We start from the raw sequence: 18,860 nt of genomic DNA, 5'->3' as shown, positions 1-18,860 counted from the left end.
ACAACAGTGACCAACTCTCCTGCCATAGCCTCTGAACTGCAGAGATCTGCAAGTAACTGTTATCCCACTCTGTGATCTTTTTATTTTGCCTATGCTAAAAATTGTTACCAAGCCCTCCCCCTATTTTGTTAGCTATTAATTATTTGCCAGCCGAGTGCAATCATGAACTCTGTGCTGACTACTAAACACTCATGTTTAGGACACATGTTTAGGACTGTTGTGTGATATGCATGTGACATTTTAATCATTTGGACACTCACAGTGCTGGCACATTGGCTCACTGACACCTACCGTTTTTGTTTTGATCATGTTATTCATAAAATTCTGAAAGGTTCTCATTGGTTTGGACTTTTGCTAAGCAGCGACTCAAAGAGTTTCAAAGAGTGTGTGGTTTTTCATTTTAAGAAAATGTAGGGTGGAGAGTTTGACTGACAGACCACAGAGGACAAAACATGTATATGTTACATGTATATAATCTCTCACATTGTGTATAGTATTGGCCAGGCCTTAGCTTAGCCAACCTGCGTTGATGAAAGTAGGCTGTTGTAGTAATGTTATGTGTTCACACATCAAGGTAAAAGCACTTTCATTTAGATTAAATATCTTTAATTTCCATTACGGCAACTTAATTTAATGTCCTTTACACAGTTAGTCTCGTCTGTAATGTCCTTTACACAGTCAGTGTCATGACTGTTGCCTGTGAATGGCTTCGGCCTATATCTGCCGTTTTGAGACATTAGCATTAGGTACAATGGATCCAAGTACAGTAGAACCCCAGAACTCGACGCTAATTCGTTGTGGAAGGAGCGTCGAGAAGCGATGCAGTCGACTTCCGAATGAATTTTCCCCATAAGAAATAACTGAAAACGGATTAATCTGTTCTCAACCATCAAGTTGAATTCCAATGCTAAGTCCGGCACACGAAGGCATTTTTCAACTTTATTGGTTCTTATCGTTTCCGCTTCTGCTTTTCTCCCATGTTTTTGTCTAAAACAGTACAAAAAAACAAAAATACAGCAAACGCTTGGAGCACAGCCTCAAAATGGTTTAAAACCCATTGAACAACAAGGCCAACTAACGGCATGTGACCGAAGCACAAACTGTATGTTGTTTACAAAAGTTATGCGAGGCGGGTCGGATTCCGAAGTTTTGTTCGATGCTCCGAGACGAACTTTTCTCAAAATTCGAACTCCGAAAATGTCGAGTTCCGGGGTTCTACTGTACAATAATTGAAGTATGACAAGGTAGCATGATTTATGTAGATAGCAATTAAATATTTAATCATTTATGAATGCAGCTTTCATAGTTGATAGAAGAGGAAATAACATTACTTATTTGCTTGATAACATTGTGCTTGGTTTGGCAAAAATGGCCTAAATATTACAGTTCAAAAATATTATAGCCTTGTGTACACTTCATATTTAGCTGTATAGTTCTGGACTGCGATAACATTTAACAGTAAAATCTGGATAGATGAATTCATGGTGAAGGAACTCTGGTTCTCATGGATCATAAAACCTGGGTTGCCCTTTCTCCAGTGGGTTCAGGCTTTTGATCGATCAGTTATGGAGAACTGCATTCTAGTACCTCAAATCAACCTGTCCTCTATGGTCGTCAGCTGTTCCAAGTGCATGTCAGAGCTAGGGAATGACATTGCTTCCATCATATAGGATGCAAAGTATAAAGCAAAAAGGACATTCTAAAAAACAGACAGTGCAAGAGTATGACCTGAAGGACACCACAACCACAAGGTCAAAAGGCTATATGCTCCCATCAGCCACACCCTCTGACCCTTCTTCCTCCCATTTACGGATCCAAGGTAGCGAGAACTTACACCTCCCCTGCCACTTCAGAGAGCCATTGGCTTGGCTGTGACACCTAGGTACACATAGTGGATGGTGCCACACACTACCAGTAAAGTGCCCTCCCCAATTTCTTTAATGACATCCATGTGCCTTATACACATCACAACTGCATAGCTCCTGCAAAGTGTCATTGTTTGCTAGATAATCCAGCAATGTAGTTATTAAATAATGTATGGAAGAATGCCCACTCCAGTATCTAAGGTAGAACATGCAAGAGCAATAACCACCCCCAAACAAGCATTTGAGAACACAGCCTTTATTGCATTAGGGTTTGATCTCAGGTGGTGAGCTTCAGGCCATTTCTGTAAAGACAACTCTTCCACTGGACACCACAGCAGATTCAGGAGGAGCCTCCCATTCTTCTGGCGCATGTCTCCCTGGTGAGCAGCAAAGGAGAAGGTTCAGACCATATAAGCAACATGGGAAACAAGGGACCTGCACTGAGGACTCTACCCACTTTCTCTGCCACAGCTTGGTTCACAGCTGTCTGTTGCACTTGGATGACACACGGCTGTACTGCAGTGGATATAGACCTGGGAACAACGTTACAACTAAGCAAGGGCCGGACATGGCATTGTACAAATGGCTGGGACAAGGTTAAAGCCATTACCTGGTTGTGCAAGGGAGCCATGGAGGTTTGATCCACAAAGGTGAACATCTTGAGGACAAAGCGCTTGTAATGGGTAGGGAACGGAACTGCAGACGACCCCTCAACTGGAACCAACTGAGTCAGGTAGCGGTCATCCTTGTAGGGGCACCTTTGGAATACACCAGGTCAACACCAGCCTGCACTGGAACACTAGTGGGAAGCAATTCTACAACCTACCCATTCACTAGAAGGTCCCACTCGGGAAGGCTGAAGGGGTTAGGGGAAGAGGTTGCCCAGCAGCGTCCCAGGGTCAGGACAATATTGGGGTCAGACCTGTCCAGGATACGCACTTCCACATAGACCGGCTCTCTCAGCACCTTGGTCACAGGGTAATCAGCATCCGTGTAGTAGGAGGTGTAGGCTGCCCGTGCTGTCAGCAGACAGGCAAAGTGGTTTTCGAAGCCCTTCATAAACAAAGCTCATACTAGCATCCAGAATGACGATACTCACCTTCCACACACCCCTTTGTGGTGCACTGACCATTAGCTATTCTTAGCTCTACCCTGAGGGGTCCAGGAGCAACTACAGGTAGAGGGGGCTCGTTGGCATAGTGCTGAATAGGCAGTGTTGCAACGCTCATACCGTAATACCTACACTGGAAGTAAAGTCTTGCACAAGGAATACAAAAGTGAGCACAAACCCTGCATGAAACTGTGCCATGCAATCATGGTCAACTCACTCATAGTAGCTGTCTCTTGTGATTGCTCCAAGGGGACCGAATCCAACTTCATAGGAAGAGGTCATCTTGTTCTCATACACCAAGTAGTCACCCAGCTCCTGGAATGAAGGAGGTCGCAAGGTAGTACAATTACATTCCAACACAGCCCACATCTAACCCAATGTAGAAGCCCCAAGCACTAACCATCACACGGGTACCACAGGCAGCAACGGGAAACTGGTAGATAGCAAAAGCTGCATTGGAGTCAATTGGCCCACAGGGTCCATTTTCTCCCAATAGGCTGACTGAATCCAGGCTCAGCCTAGGCAGGGTTGTATCCTTGGCCACCACCAATATGAACTGGCCATCTCTTGTGCACTGGACAGTCACTGACAACATCAGGGAGAAAAGCAGGCCAGGTTCAACTCCCAGTTTCAAAAGTAGCAAGGCTAAACACATTCAAACCCTTACCTGTTCTTCCATAGTAGCAGCGTTGTCCATCAAAACAGCAGTTTATAGCTTCACAGTGGGTAGCATTTAAGCCAGACTCACCACAGGCAATCTTGACAGACCCATCTACATTACATTTCTCAGAAACTACAGTTTTGGTCATCTGTTGCTGTTGGTCATGTACCTCAGGAACATGGTGCTGCAGGAGCTGAGAGTTTCTGGCCAATTGTTTATTATCTTGGAAACTCCATTGAGATGCAGCTTCACTAGTGCAACAAGTCAAGGAGACACAAAGACCCACAAGCACAACAGTGACCAATTCTCCTGCCATAGCCTCTGAACTGCAGAGATCTGCAAGTAACTGTTATCCCACTCTGTGATCTTTTTATTTTGCCTATGCTAAAAATTGTTACCAAGCCCTCCCCCTATTTTGTTAGCTATTAATTATTTGCCAGCCGAGTGCAATCATGAACTCTGTGCTGACTACTAAACACTCATGTTTAGGACACATGTTTAGGACTGTTGTGTGATATGCATGTGACATTTTAATCATTTGGACACTCACAGTGCTGGCACATTGGCTCACTGACACCTACCGTTTTTGTTTTGATCATGTTATTCATAAAATTCTGAAAGGTTCTCATTGGTTTGGACTTTTGCTAAGCAGCGACTCAAAGAGTTTCAAAGAGTGTGTGGTTTTTCATTTTAAGAAAATGTAGGGTGGAGAGTTTGACTGACAGACCACAGAGGACAAAACGTGTATATGTTACATGTATATAATCTCTCACATTGTGTATAGTATTGGCCAGGCCTTAGCTTAGCCAACCTGCGTTGATGAAAGTAGGCTGTTGTAGTAATGTTATGTGTTCACACATCAAGGTAAAAGCACTTTCATTTAGATTAAATATCTTTAATTTCCATTACGGCAACTTAATTTAATGTCCTTTACACAGTTAGTCTCGTCTGTAATGTCCTTTACACAGTCAGTGTCATGACTGTTGCCTGTGAATGGCTTCGGCCTATATCTGCCGTTTTGAGACATTAGCATTAGGTACAATGGATCCAAGTACAGTAGAACCCCAGAACTCGACGCTAATTCGTTGTGGAAGGAGCGTCGAGAAGCGATGCAGTCGACTTCCGAATGAATTTTCCCCATAAGAAATAACTGAAAACGGATTAATCTGTTCTCAACCATCAAGTTGAATTCCAATGCTAAGTCCGGCACACGAAGGCATTTTTCAACTTTATTGGTTCTTATCGTTTCCGCTTCTGCTTTTCTCCCATGTTTTTGTCTAAAACAGTACAAAAAAACAAAAATACAGCAAACACTTGGAGCACAGCCTCAAAATGGTTTAAAACCCATTGAACAACAAGGCCAACTAACGGCATGTGACCGAAGCACAAACTGTATGTTGTTTACAAAAGTTATGCGAGGCGGGTCGGATTCCGAAGTTTTGTTCGATGCTCCGAGACGAACTTTTCTCAAAATTCGAACTCCGAAAATGTCGAGTTCCGGGGTTCTACTGTACAATAATTGAAGTATGACAAGGTAGCATGATTTATGTAGATAGCAATTAAATATTTAATCATTTATGAATGCAGCTTTCATAGTTGATAGAAGAGGAAATAACATTACTTATTTGCTTGATAACATTGTGCTTGGTTTGGCAAAAATGGCCTAAATATTACAGTTCAAAAATATTATAGCCTTGTGTACACTTCATATTTAGCTGTATAGTTCTGGACTGCGATAACATTTAACAGTAAAATCTGGATAGATGAATTCATGGTGAAGGAACTCTGGTTCTCATGGATCATAAAACCTGGGTTGCCCTTTCTCCAGTGGGTTCAGGCTTTTGATCGATCAGTTATGGAGAACTGCATTCTAGTACCTCAAATCAACCTGTCCTCTATGGTCGTCAGCTGTTCCAAGTGCATGTCAGAGCTAGGGAATGACATTGCTTCCATCATATAGGATGCAAAGTATAAAGCAAAAAGGACATTCTAAAAAACAGACAGTGCAAGAGTATGACCTGAAGGACACCACAACCACAAGGTCAAAAGGCTATATGCTCCCATCAGCCACACCCTCTGACCCTTCTTCCTCCCATTTACGGATCCAAGGTAGCGAGAACTTACACCTCCCCTGCCACTTCAGAGAGCCATTGGCTTGGCTGTGACACCTAGGTACACATAGTGGATGGTGCCACACACTACCAGTAAAGTGCCCTCCCCAATTTCTTTAATGACATCCATGTGCCTTATACACATCACAACTGCATAGCTCCTGCAAAGTGTCATTGTTTGCTAGATAATCCAGCAATGTAGTTATTAAATAATGTATGGAAGAATGCCCACTCCAGTATCTAAGGTAGAACATGCAAGAGCAATAACCACCCCCAAACAAGCATTTGAGAACACAGCCTTTATTGCATTAGGGTTTGATCTCAGGTGGTGAGCTTCAGGCCATTTCTGTAAAGACAACTCTTCCACTGGACACCACAGCAGATTCAGGAGGAGCCTCCCATTCTTCTGGCGCATGTCTCCCTGGTGAGCAGCAAAGGAGAAGGTTCAGACCATATAAGCAACATGGGAAACAAGGGACCTGCACTGAGGACTCTACCCACTTTCTCTGCCACAGCTTGGTTCACAGCTGTCTGTTGCACTTGGATGACACACGGCTGTACTGCAGTGGATATAGACCTGGGAACAACGTTACAACTAAGCAAGGGCCGGACATGGCATTGTACAAATGGCTGGGACAAGGTTAAAGCCATTACCTGGTTGTGCAAGGGAGCCATGGAGGTTTGATCCACAAAGGTGAACATCTTGAGGACAAAGCGCTTGTAATGGGTAGGGAACGGAACTGCAGACGACCCCTCAACTGGAACCAACTGAGTCAGGTAGCGGTCATCCTTGTAGGGGCACCTTTGGAATACACCAGGTCAACACCAGCCTGCACTGGAACACTAGTGGGAAGCAATTCTACAACCTACCCATTCACTAGAAGGTCCCACTCGGGAAGGCTGAAGGGGTTAGGGGAAGAGGTTGCCCAGCAGCGTCCCAGGGTCAGGACAATATTGGGGTCAGACCTGTCCAGGATACGCACTTCCACATAGACCGGCTCTCTCAGCACCTTGGTCACAGGGTAATCAGCATCCGTGTAGTAGGAGGTGTAGGCTGCCCGTGCTGTCAGCAGACAGGCAAAGTGGTTTTCGAAGCCCTTCATAAACAAAGCTCATACTAGCATCCAGAATGACGATACTCACCTTCCACACACCCCTTTGTGGTGCACTGACCATTAGCTATTCTTAGCTCTACCCTGAGGGGTCCAGGAGCAACTACAGGTAGAGGGGGCTCGTTGGCATAGTGCTGAATAGGCAGTGTTGCAACGCTCATACCGTAATACCTACACTGGAAGTAAAGTCTTGCACAAGGAATACAAAAGTGAGCACAAACCCTGCATGAAACTGTGCCATGCAATCATGGTCAACTCACTCATAGTAGCTGTCTCTTGTGATTGCTCCAAGGGGACCGAATCCAACTTCATAGGAAGAGGTCATCTTGTTCTCATACACCAAGTAGTCACCCAGCTCCTGGAATGAAGGAGGTCGCAAGGTAGTACAATTACATTCCAACACAGCCCACATCTAACCCAATGTAGAAGCCCCAAGCACTAACCATCACACGGGTACCACAGGCAGCAACGGGAAACTGGTAGATAGCAAAAGCTGCATTGGAGTCAATTGGCCCACAGGGTCCATTTTCTCCCAATAGGCTGACTGAATCCAGGCTCAGCCTAGGCAGGGTTGTATCCTTGGCCACCACCAATATGAACTGGCCATCTCTTGTGCACTGGACAGTCACTGACAACATCAGGGAGAAAAGCAGGCCAGGTTCAACTCCCAGTTTCAAAAGTAGCAAGGCTAAACACATTCAAACCCTTACCTGTTCTTCCATAGTAGCAGCGTTGTCCATCAAAACAGCAGTTTATAGCTTCACAGTGGGTAGCATTTAAGCCAGACTCACCACAGGCAATCTTGACAGACCCATCTACATTACATTTCTCAGAAACTACAGTTTTGGTCATCTGTTGCTGTTGGTCATGTACCTCAGGAACATGGTGCTGCAGGAGCTGAGAGTTTCTGGCCAATTGTTTATTATCTTGGAAACTCCATTGAGATGCAGCTTCACTAGTGCAACAAGTCAAGGAGACACAAAGACCCACAAGCACAACAGTGACCAACTCTCCTGCCATAGCCTCTGAACTGCAGAGATCTGCAAGTAACTGTTATCCCACTCTGTGATCTTTTTATTTTGCCTATGCTAAAAATTGTTACCAAGCCCTCCCCCTATTTTGTTAGCTATTAATTATTTGCCAGCCGAGTGCAATCATGAACTCTGTGCTGACTACTAAACACTCATGTTTAGGACACATGTTTAGGACTGTTGTGTGATATGCATGTGACATTTTAATCATTTGGACACTCACAGTGCTGGCACATTGGCTCACTGACACCTACCGTTTTTGTTTTGATCATGTTATTCATAAAATTCTGAAAGGTTCTCATTGGTTTGGACTTTTGCTAAGCAGCGACTCAAAGAGTTTCAAAGAGTGTGTGGTTTTTCATTTTAAGAAAATGTAGGGTGGAGAGTTTGACTGACAGACCACAGAGGACAAAACATGTATATGTTACATGTATATAATCTCTCACATTGTGTATAGTATTGGCCAGGCCTTAGCTTAGCCAACCTGCGTTGATGAAAGTAGGCTGTTGTAGTAATGTTATGTGTTCACACATCAAGGTAAAAGCACTTTCATTTAGATTAAATATCTTTAATTTCCATTACGGCAACTTAATTTAATGTCCTTTACACAGTTAGTCTCGTCTGTAATGTCCTTTACACAGTCAGTGTCATGACTGTTGCCTGTGAATGGCTTCGGCCTATATCTGCCGTTTTGAGACATTAGCATTAGGTACAATGGATCCAAGTACAGTAGAACCCCAGAACTCGACGCTAATTCGTTGTGGAAGGAGCGTCGAGAAGCGATGCAGTCGACTTCCGAATGAATTTTCCCCATAAGAAATAACTGAAAACGGATTAATCTGTTCTCAACCATCAAGTTGAATTCCAATGCTAAGTCCGGCACACGAAGGCATTTTTCAACTTTATTGGTTCTTATCGTTTCCGCTTCTGCTTTTCTCCCATGTTTTTGTCTAAAACAGTACAAAAAAACAAAAATACAGCAAACGCTTGGAGCACAGCCTCAAAATTGTTTAAAACCCATTGAACAACAAGGCCAACTAACGGCATGTGACCGAAGCACAAACTGTATGTTGTTTACAAAAGTTATGCGAGGCGGGTCGGATTCCGAAGTTTTGTTCGATGCTCCGAGACGAACTTTTCTCAAAATTCGAACTCCGAAAATGTCGAGTTCCGGGGTTCTACTGTACAATAATTGAAGTATGACAAGGTAGCATGATTTATGTAGATAGCAATTAAATATTTAATCATTTATGAATGCAGCTTTCATAGTTGATAGAAGAGGAAATAACATTACTTATTTGCTTGATAACATTGTGCTTGGTTTGGCAAAAATGGCCTAAATATTACAGTTCAAAAATATTATAGCCTTGTGTACACTTCATATTTAGCTGTATAGTTCTGGACTGCGATAACATTTAACAGTAAAATCTGGATAGATGAATTCATGGTGAAGGAACTCTGGTTCTCATGGATCATAAAACCTGGGTTGCCCTTTCTCCAGTGGGTTCAGGCTTTTGATCGATCAGTTATGGAGAACTGCATTCTAGTACCTCAAATCAACCTGTCCTCTATGGTCGTCAGCTGTTCCAAGTGCATGTCAGAGCTAGGGAATGACATTGCTTCCATCATATAGGATGCAAAGTATAAAGCAAAAAGGACATTCTAAAAAACAGACAGTGCAAGAGTATGACCTGAAGGACACCACAACCACAAGGTCAAAAGGCTATATGCTCCCATCAGCCACACCCTCTGACCCTTCTTCCTCCCATTTACGGATCCAAGGTAGCGAGAACTTACACCTCCCCTGCCACTTCAGAGAGCCATTGGCTTGGCTGTGACACCTAGGTACACATAGTGGATGGTGCCACACACTACCAGTAAAGTGCCCTCCCCAATTTCTTTAATGACATCCATGTGCCTTATACACATCACAACTGCATAGCTCCTGCAAAGTGTCATTGTTTGCTAGATAATCCAGCAATGTAGTTATTAAATAATGTATGGAAGAATGCCCACTCCAGTATCTAAGGTAGAACATGCAAGAGCAATAACCACCCCCAAACAAGCATTTGAGAACACAGCCTTTATTGCATTAGGGTTTGATCTCAGGTGGTGAGCTTCAGGCCATTTCTGTAAAGACAACTCTTCCACTGGACACCACAGCAGATTCAGGAGGAGCCTCCCATTCTTCTGGCGCATGTCTCCCTGGTGAGCAGCAAAGGAGAAGGTTCAGACCATATAAGCAACATGGGAAACAAGGGACCTGCACTGAGGACTCTACCCACTTTCTCTGCCACAGCTTGGTTCACAGCTGTCTGTTGCACTTGGATGACACACGGCTGTACTGCAGTGGATATAGACCTGGGAACAACGTTACAACTAAGCAAGGGCCGGACATGGCATTGTACAAATGGCTGGGACAAGGTTAAAGCCATTACCTGGTTGTGCAAGGGAGCCATGGAGGTTTGATCCACAAAGGTGAACATCTTGAGGACAAAGCGCTTGTAATGGGTAGGGAACGGAACTGCAGACGACCCCTCAACTGGAACCAACTGAGTCAGGTAGCGGTCATCCTTGTAGGGGCACCTTTGGAATACACCAGGTCAACACCAGCCTGCACTGGAACACTAGTGGGAAGCAATTCTACAACCTACCCATTCACTAGAAGGTCCCACTCGGGAAGGCTGAAGGGGTTAGGGGAAGAGGTTGCCCAGCAGCGTCCCAGGGTCAGGACAATATTGGGGTCAGACCTGTCCAGGATACGCACTTCCACATAGACCGGCTCTCTCAGCACCTTGGTCACAGGGTAATCAGCATCCGTGTAGTAGGAGGTGTAGGCTGCCCGTGCTGTCAGCAGACAGGCAAAGTGGTTTTCGAAGCCCTTCATAAACAAAGCTCATACTAGCATCCAGAATGACGATACTCACCTTCCACACACCCCTTTGTGGTGCACTGACCATTAGCTATTCTTAGCTCTACCCTGAGGGGTCCAGGAGCAACTACAGGTAGAGGGGGCTCGTTGGCATAGTGCTGAATAGGCAGTGTTGCAACGCTCATACCGTAATACCTACACTGGAAGTAAAGTCTTGCACAAGGAATACAAAAGTGAGCACAAACCCTGCATGAAACTGTGCCATGCAATCATGGTCAACTCACTCATAGTAGCTGTCTCTTGTGATTGCTCCAAGGGGACCGAATCCAACTTCATAGGAAGAGGTCATCTTGTTCTCATACACCAAGTAGTCACCCAGCTCCTGGAATGAAGGAGGTCGCAAGGTAGTACAATTACATTCCAACACAGCCCACATCTAACCCAATGTAGAAGCCCCAAGCACTAACCATCACACGGGTACCACAGGCAGCAACGGGAAACTGGTAGATAGCAAAAGCTGCATTGGAGTCAATTGGCCCACAGGGTCCATTTTCTCCCAATAGGCTGACTGAATCCAGGCTCAGCCTAGGCAGGGTTGTATCCTTGGCCACCACCAATATGAACTGGCCATCTCTTGTGCACTGGACAGTCACTGACAACATCAGGGAGAAAAGCAGGCCAGGTTCAACTCCCAGTTTCAAAAGTAGCAAGGCTAAACACATTCAAACCCTTACCTGTTCTTCCATAGTAGCAGCGTTGTCCATCAAAACAGCAGTTTATAGCTTCACAGTGGGTAGCATTTAAGCCAGACTCACCACAGGCAATCTTGACAGACCCATCTACATTACATTTCTCAGAAACTACAGTTTTGGTCATCTGTTGCTGTTGGTCATGTACCTCAGGAACATGGTGCTGCAGGAGCTGAGAGTTTCTGGCCAATTGTTTATTATCTTGGAAACTCCATTGAGATGCAGCTTCACTAGTGCAACAAGTCAAGGAGACACAAAGACCCACAAGCACAACAGTGACCAACTCTCCTGCCATAGCCTCTGAACTGCAGAGATCTGCAAGTAACTGTTATCCCACTCTGTGATCTTTTTATTTTGCCTATGCTAAAAATTGTTACCAAGCCCTCCCCCTATTTTGTTAGCTATTAATTATTTGCCAGCCGAGTGCAATCATGAACTCTGTGCTGACTACTAAACACTCATGTTTAGGACACATGTTTAGGACTGTTGTGTGATATGCATGTGACATTTTAATCATTTGGACACTCACAGTGCTGGCACATTGGCTCACTGACACCTACCGTTTTTGTTTTGATCATGTTATTCATAAAATTCTGAAAGGTTCTCATTGGTTTGGACTTTTGCTAAGCAGCGACTCAAAGAGTTTCAAAGAGTGTGTGGTTTTTCATTTTAAGAAAATGTAGGGTGGAGAGTTTGACTGACAGACCACAGAGGACAAAACATGTATATGTTACATGTATATAATCTCTCACATTGTGTATAGTATTGGCCAGGCCTTAGCTTAGCCAACCTGCGTTGATGAAAGTAGGCTGTTGTAGTAATGTTATGTGTTCACACATCAAGGTAAAAGCACTTTCATTTAGATTAAATATCTTTCATTTCCAATACGGCAACTTAATTTAATGTCCTTTACACAGTTAGTCTCGTCTGTAATGTCCTTTACACAGTCAGTGTCATGACTGTTGCCTGTGAATGGCTTCAGCCTATATCTGCCGTTTTGAGACATTAGCATTAGGTACAATGGATCCAAGTACAGTAGAACCCCAGAACTCGACGCTAATTCGTTGTGGAAGGAGCGTCGAGAAGCGATGCAGTCGAGTTCCGAATGAATTTTCCCCATAAGAAATAACTGAAAACGGATTAATCTGTTCTCAACCATCAAGTTGAATTCCAATGCTAAGTCCGGCACACGAAGGCATTTTTCAACTTTATTGGTTCTTATCGTTTCCGCTTCTGCTTTTCTCCCATGTTTTTGTCTAAAACAGTACAAAAAAACAAAAATACAGCAAACGCTTGGAGCACAGCCTCAAAATGGTTTAAAACCCATTGAACAACAAGGCCAACTAACGGCATGTGACCGAAGCACAAACTGTATGTTGTTTACAAAAGTTATGCGAGGCGGGTCGGATTCCGAAGTTTTGTTCGATGCTCCGAGACGAACTTTTCTCAAAATTCGAACTCCGAAAATGTCGAGTTCCGGGGTTCTACTGTACAATAATGGAAGTATGACAAGGTAGCATGATTTATGTAGATAGCAATTAAATATTTAATCATTTATGAATGCAGCTTTCATAGTTGATAGAAGAGGAAATAACATTACTTATTTGCTTGATAACATTGTGCTTGGTTTGGCAAAAATGGCCTAAATATTACAGTTCAAAAATATTATAGCCTTGTGTACACTTCATATTTAGCTGTATAGTTCTGGACTGCGATAACATTTAACAGTAAAATCTGGATAGATTAATTCATGGTGAAGGAACTCTGGTTCTCATGGATCATAAAACCTGGGTTGCCCTTTCTCCAGTGGGTTCAGGCTTTTGATCGATCAGTTATGGAGAACTGCATTCTAGTACCTCAAATCAACCTGTCCTCTATGGTCGTCAGCTGTTCCAAGTGCATGTCAGAGCTAGGGAATGACATTGCTTCCATCATATAGGATGCAAAGTATAAAGCAAAAAGGACATTCTAAAAAACAGACAGTGCAAGAGTATGACCTGAAGGACACCACAACCACAAGGTCAAAAGGCTATATGCTCCCATCAGCCACACCCTCTGACCCTTCTTCCTCCCATTTACGGATCCAAGGTAGCGAGAACTTACACCTCCCCTGCCACTTCAGAGAGCCATTGGCTTGGCTGTGACACCTAGGTACACATAGTGGATGGTGCCACACACTACCAGTAAAGTGCCCTCCCCAATTTCTTTAATGACATCCATGTGCCTTATACACATCACAACTGCATAGCTCCTGCAAAGTGTCATTGTTTGCTAGATAATCCAGCAATGTAGTTATTAAATAATGTATGGAAGAATGCCCACTCCAGTATCTAAGGTAGAACATGCAAGAGCAATAACCACCCCCAAACAAGCATTTGAGAACACAGCCTTTATTGCATTAGGGTTTGATCTCAGGTGGTGAGCTTCAGGCCATTTCTGTAAAGACAACTCTTCCACTGGACACCACAGCAGATTCAGGAGGAGCCTCCCATTCTTCTGGCGCATGTCTCCCTGGTGAGCAGCAAAGGAGAAGGTTCAGACCATATAAGCAACATGGGAAACAAGGGACCTGCACTGAGGACTCTACCCACTTTCTCTGCCACAGCTTGGTTCACAGCTGTCTGTTGCACTTGGATGACACACGGCTGTACTGCAGTGGATATAGACCTGGGAACAACGTTACAACTAAGCAAGGGCCGGACATGGCATTGTACAAATGGCTGGGACAAGGTTAAAGCCATTACCTGGTTGTGCAAGGGAGCCATGGAGGTTTGATCCACAAAGGTGAACATCTTGAGGACAAAGCGCTTGTAATGGGTAGGGAACGGAACTGCAGACGACCCCTCAACTGGAACCAACTGAGTCAGGTAGCGGTCATCCTTGTAGGGGCACCTTTGGAATACACCAGGTCAACACCAGCCTGCACTGGAACACTAGTGGGAAGCAATTCTACAACCTACCCATTCACTAGAAGGTCCCACTCGGGAAGGCTGAAGGGGTTAGGGGAAGAGGTTGCCCAGCAGCGTCCCAGGGTCAGGACAATATTGGGGTCAGACCTGTCCAGGATACGCACTTCCACATAGACCGGCTCTCTCAGCACCTTGGTCACAGGGTAATCAGCATCCGTGTAGTAGGAGGTGTAGGCTGCCCGTGCTGTCAGCAGACAGGCAAAGTGGTTTTCGAAGCCCTTCATAAACAAAGCTCATACTAGCATCCAGAATGACGATACTCACCTTCCACACACCCCTTTGTGGTGCACTGACCATTAGCTATTCTTAGCTCTACCCTGAGGGGTCCAGGAGCAACTACAGGTAGAGGGGGCTCGTTGGCATAGTGCTGAATAGGCAGTGTTGCAACGCTCATACCGTAATACCTACACTGGAAGTAAAGTCTTGCACAAGGAATACAAAAGTGAGCACAAACCCTGCATGAAACTGTGCCATGCAATCATGGTCAACTCACTCATAGTAGCTGTCTCTTGTGATTGCTCCAAGGGGACCGAATCCAACTTCATAGGAAGAGGTCATCTTGTTCTCATACACCAAGTAGTCACCCAGCTCCTGGAATGAAGGCGGTCGCAAGGTAGTACAATTACATTCCAACACAGCCCACATCTAACCCAATGTAGAAGCCCCAAGCACTAACCATCACACGGGTACCACAGGCAGCAACGGGAAACTGGTAGATAGCAAAAGCTGCATTGGAGTCAATTGGCCCACAGGGTCCATTTTCTCCCAATAGGCTGACTGAATCCAGGCTCAGCCTAGGCAGGGTTGTATCCTTGGCCACCACCAATATGAACTGGCCATCTCTTGTGCACTGGACAGTCACTGACAACATCAGGGAGAAAAGCAGGCCAGGTTCAACTCCCAGTTTCAAAAGTAGCAAGGCTAAACACATTCAAACCCTTACCTGTTCTTCCATAGTAGCAGCGTTGTCCATCAAAACAGCAGTTTATAGCTTCACAGTGGGTAGCATTTAAGCCAGACTCACCACAGGCAATCTTGACAGACCCATCTACATTACATTTCTCAGAAACTACAGTTTTGGTCATCTGTTGCTGTTGGTCATGTACCTCAGGAACATGGTGCTGCAGGAGCTGAGAGTTTCTGGCCAATTGTTTATTATCTTGGAAACTCCATTGAGATGCAGCTTCACTAGTGCAACAAGTCAAGGAGACACAAAGACCCACAAGCACAACAGTGACCAACTCTCCTGCCATAGCCTCTGAACTGCAGAGATCTGCAAGTAACTGTTATCCCACTCTGTGATCTTTTTATTTTGCCTATGCTAAAAATTGTTACCAAGCCCTCCCCCTATTTTGTTAGCTATTAATTATTTGCCAGCCGAGTGCAATCATGAACTCTGTGCTGACTACTAAACACTCATGTTTAGGACACATGTTTAGGACTGTTGTGTGATATGCATGTGACATTTTAATCATTTGGACACTCACAGTGCTGGCACATTGGCTCACTGACACCTACCGTTTTTGTTTTGATCATGTTATTCATAAAATTCTGAAAGGTTCTCATTGGTTTGGACTTTTGCTAAGCAGCGACTCAAAGAGTTTCAAAGAGTGTGTGGTTTTTCATTTTAAGAAAATGTAGGGTGGAGAGTTTGACTGACAGACCACAGAGGACAAAACATGTATATGTTACATGTATATAATCTCTCACATTGTGTATAGTATTGGCCAGGCCTTAGCTTAGCCAACCTGCGTTGATGAAAGTAGGCTGTTGTAGTAATGTTATGTGTTCACACATCAAGGTAAAAGCACTTTCATTTAGATTAAATATCTTTCATTTCCAATACGGCAACTTAATTTAATGTCCTTTACACAGTTAGTCTCGTCTGTAATGTCCTTTACACAGTCAGTGTCATGACTGTTGCCTGTGAATGGCTTCGGCCTATATCTGCCGTTTTGAGACATTAGCATTAGGTACAATGGATCCAAGTACAGTAGAACCCCAGAACTCGACGCTAATTCGTTGTGGAAGGAGCGTCGAGAAGCGATGCAGTCGAGTTCCGAATGAATTTTCCCCATAAGAAATAACTGAAAACGGATTAATCTGTTCTCAACCATCAAGTTGAATTCCAATGCTAAGTCCGGCACACGAAGGCATTTTTCAACTTTATTGGTTCTTATCGTTTCCGCTTCTGCTTTTCTCCCATGTTTTTGTCTAAAACAGTACAAAAAAACAAAAATACAGCAAACGCTTGGAGCACAGCCTCAAAATTGTTTAAAACCCATTGAACAACAAGGCCAACTAACGGCATGTGACCGAAGCACAAACTGTATGTTGTTTACAAAAGTTATGCGAGGCGGGTCGGATTCCGAAGTTTTGTTCGATGCTCCGAGACGAACTTTTCTCAAAATTCGAACTCCGAAAATGTCGAGTTCCGGGGTTCTACTGTACAATAATTGAAGTATGACAAGGTAGCATGATTTATGTAGATAGCAATTAAATATTTAATCATTTATGAATGCAGCTTTCATAGTTGATAGAAGAGGAAATAACATTACTTATTTGCTTGATAACATTGTGCTTGGTTTGGCAAAAATGGCCTAAATATTACAGTTCAAAAATATTATAGCCTTGTGTACACTTCATATTTAGCTGTATAGTTCTGGACTGCGATAACATTTAACAGTAAAATCTGGATAGATGAATTCATGGTGAAGGAACTCTGGTTCTCATGGATCATAAAACCTGGGTTGCCCTTTCTCCAGTGGGTTCAGGCTTTTGATCGATCAGTTATGGAGAACTGCATTCTAGTACCTCAAATCAACCTGTCCTCTATGGTCGTCAGCTGTTCCAAGTGCATGTCAGAGCTAGGGAATGACATTGCTTCCATCATATAGGATGCAAAGTATAAAGCAAAAAGGACATTCTAAAAAACAGACAGTGCAAGAGTATGACCTGAAGGACACCACAACCACAAGGTCAAAAGGCTATATGCTCCCATCAGCCACACCCTCTGACCCTTCTTCCTCCCATTTACGGATCCAAGGTAGCGAGAACTTACACCTCCCCTGCCACTTCAGAGAGCCATTGGCTTGGCTGTGACACCTAGGTACACATAGTGGATGGTGCCACACACTACCAGTAAAGTGCCCTCCCCAATTTCTTTAATGACATCCATGTGCCTTATACACATCACAACTGCATAGCTCCTGCAAAGTGTCATTGTTTGCTAGATAATCCAGCAATGTAGTTATTAAATAATGTATGGAAGAATGCCCACTCCAGTATCTAAGGTAGAACATGCAAGAGCAATAACCACCCCCAAACAAGCATTTGAGAACACAGCCTTTATTGCATTAGGGTTTGATCTCAGGTGGTGAGCTTCAGGCCATTTCTGTAAAGACAACTCTTCCACTGGACACCACAGCAGATTCAGGAGGAGCCTCCCATTCTTCTGGCGCATGTCTCCCTGGTGAGCAGCAAAGGAGAAGGTTCAGACCATATAAGCAACATGGGAAACAAGGGACCTGCACTGAGGACTCTACCCACTTTCTCTGCCACAGCTTGGTTCACAGCTGTCTGTTGCACTTGGATGACACACGGCTGTACTGCAGTGGATATAGACCTGGGAACAACGTTACAACTAAGCAAGGGCCGGACATGGCATTGTACAAATGGCTGGGACAAGGTTAAAGCCATTACCTGGTTGTGCAAGGGAGCCATGGAGGTTTGATCCACAAAGGTGAACATCTTGAGGACAAAGCGCTTGTAATGGGTAGGGAACGGAACTGCAGACGACCCCTCAACTGGAACCAACTGAGTCAGGTAGCGGTCATCCTTGTAGGGGCACCTTTGGAATACACCAGGTCAACACCAGCCTGCACTGGAACACTAGTGGGAAGCAATTCTACAACCTACCCATTCACTAGAAGGTCCCACTCGGGAAGGCTGAAGGGGTTAGGGGAAGAGGTTGCCCAGCAGCGTCCCAGGGTCAGGACAATATTGGGGTCAGACCTGTCCAGGATACGCACTTCCACATAGACCGGCTCTCTCAGCACCTTGGTCACAGGGTAATCAGCATCCGTGTAGTAGGAGGTGTAGGCTGCCCGTGCTGTCAGCAGACAGGCAAAGTGGTTTTCGAAGCCCTTCATAAACAAAGCTCATACTAGCATCCAGAATGACGATACTCACCTTCCACACACCCCTTTGTGGTGCACTGACCATTAGCTATTCTTAGCTCTACCCTGAGGGGTCCAGGAGCAACTACAGGTAGAGGGGGCTCGTTGGCATAGTGCTGAATAGGCAGTGTTGCAACGCTCATACCGTAATACCTACACTGGAAGTAAAGTCTTGCACAAGGAATACAAAAGTGAGCACAA

The 18,860-nt window shown here is 44.4% G+C and overlaps 5 protein-coding genes across 5 annotated transcripts; all 5 read right to left on the bottom strand.

Moving 5' to 3' along the window:
- Positions 1 to 1,760: 1,760 nt before the first annotated feature.
- Positions 1,761 to 3,147, bottom strand: LOC143522346 (zona pellucida sperm-binding protein 4-like). Its single transcript, XM_077016079.1, has 5 exons — positions 2,965 to 3,147; positions 2,692 to 2,884; positions 2,476 to 2,623; positions 2,319 to 2,398; positions 1,761 to 1,878 (listed from the first exon to the last, which is right to left on the bottom strand). The coding sequence occupies exons 1-5, from the start codon at positions 3,092 to 3,094 to the stop codon at positions 1,761 to 1,763; spliced, it is 669 nt and encodes a 222-aa protein (XP_076872194.1). The 5' UTR covers positions 3,095 to 3,147.
- Positions 3,148 to 5,687: 2,540 nt separating this feature from the next.
- On the bottom strand, positions 5,688 to 7,074 carry LOC143522345 (zona pellucida sperm-binding protein 4-like). The gene is made up of 5 exons (XM_077016078.1): positions 6,892 to 7,074; positions 6,619 to 6,811; positions 6,403 to 6,550; positions 6,246 to 6,325; positions 5,688 to 5,805 (listed from the first exon to the last, which is right to left on the bottom strand). Exons 1-5 carry the CDS (start codon positions 7,019 to 7,021, stop codon positions 5,688 to 5,690), a joined length of 669 nt encoding a protein of 222 aa, XP_076872193.1. The 5' UTR covers positions 7,022 to 7,074.
- A 2,540-nt stretch (positions 7,075 to 9,614) lies between these two features.
- LOC143522343 (zona pellucida sperm-binding protein 4-like) lies at positions 9,615 to 11,001 on the bottom strand. The gene is made up of 5 exons (XM_077016077.1): positions 10,819 to 11,001; positions 10,546 to 10,738; positions 10,330 to 10,477; positions 10,173 to 10,252; positions 9,615 to 9,732 (listed from the first exon to the last, which is right to left on the bottom strand). Exons 1-5 carry the CDS (start codon positions 10,946 to 10,948, stop codon positions 9,615 to 9,617), a joined length of 669 nt encoding a protein of 222 aa, XP_076872192.1. The 5' UTR covers positions 10,949 to 11,001.
- Positions 11,002 to 11,043: 42 nt separating this feature from the next.
- On the bottom strand, positions 11,044 to 14,928 carry LOC143522342 (uncharacterized). The gene is made up of 8 exons (XM_077016076.1): positions 14,746 to 14,928; positions 14,473 to 14,665; positions 14,257 to 14,404; positions 14,100 to 14,179; positions 13,573 to 13,659; positions 11,579 to 11,742; positions 11,231 to 11,415; positions 11,044 to 11,145 (listed from the first exon to the last, which is right to left on the bottom strand). Exons 1-8 carry the CDS (start codon positions 14,873 to 14,875, stop codon positions 11,044 to 11,046), a joined length of 1,089 nt encoding a protein of 362 aa, XP_076872191.1. The 5' UTR covers positions 14,876 to 14,928.
- A 42-nt stretch (positions 14,929 to 14,970) lies between these two features.
- Positions 14,971 to 18,855, bottom strand: LOC143522341 (uncharacterized). The gene is made up of 8 exons (XM_077016075.1): positions 18,673 to 18,855; positions 18,400 to 18,592; positions 18,184 to 18,331; positions 18,027 to 18,106; positions 17,500 to 17,586; positions 15,506 to 15,669; positions 15,158 to 15,342; positions 14,971 to 15,072 (listed from the first exon to the last, which is right to left on the bottom strand). The coding sequence occupies exons 1-8, from the start codon at positions 18,800 to 18,802 to the stop codon at positions 14,971 to 14,973; spliced, it is 1,089 nt and encodes a 362-aa protein (XP_076872190.1). The 5' UTR covers positions 18,803 to 18,855.
- Between the last annotated feature and the right edge of the window lie 5 nt (positions 18,856 to 18,860).

Source organism: Brachyhypopomus gauderio, chromosome 9, assembly GCF_052324685.1.
Source record: "Brachyhypopomus gauderio isolate BG-103 chromosome 9, BGAUD_0.2, whole genome shotgun sequence".
Lineage (NCBI taxonomy): Eukaryota > Metazoa > Chordata > Actinopteri > Gymnotiformes > Hypopomidae > Brachyhypopomus > Brachyhypopomus gauderio.
The sequence above is the reverse complement of the archived record's forward strand: the minus strand, read 5'-3'. Positions and strand labels throughout refer to the sequence as shown.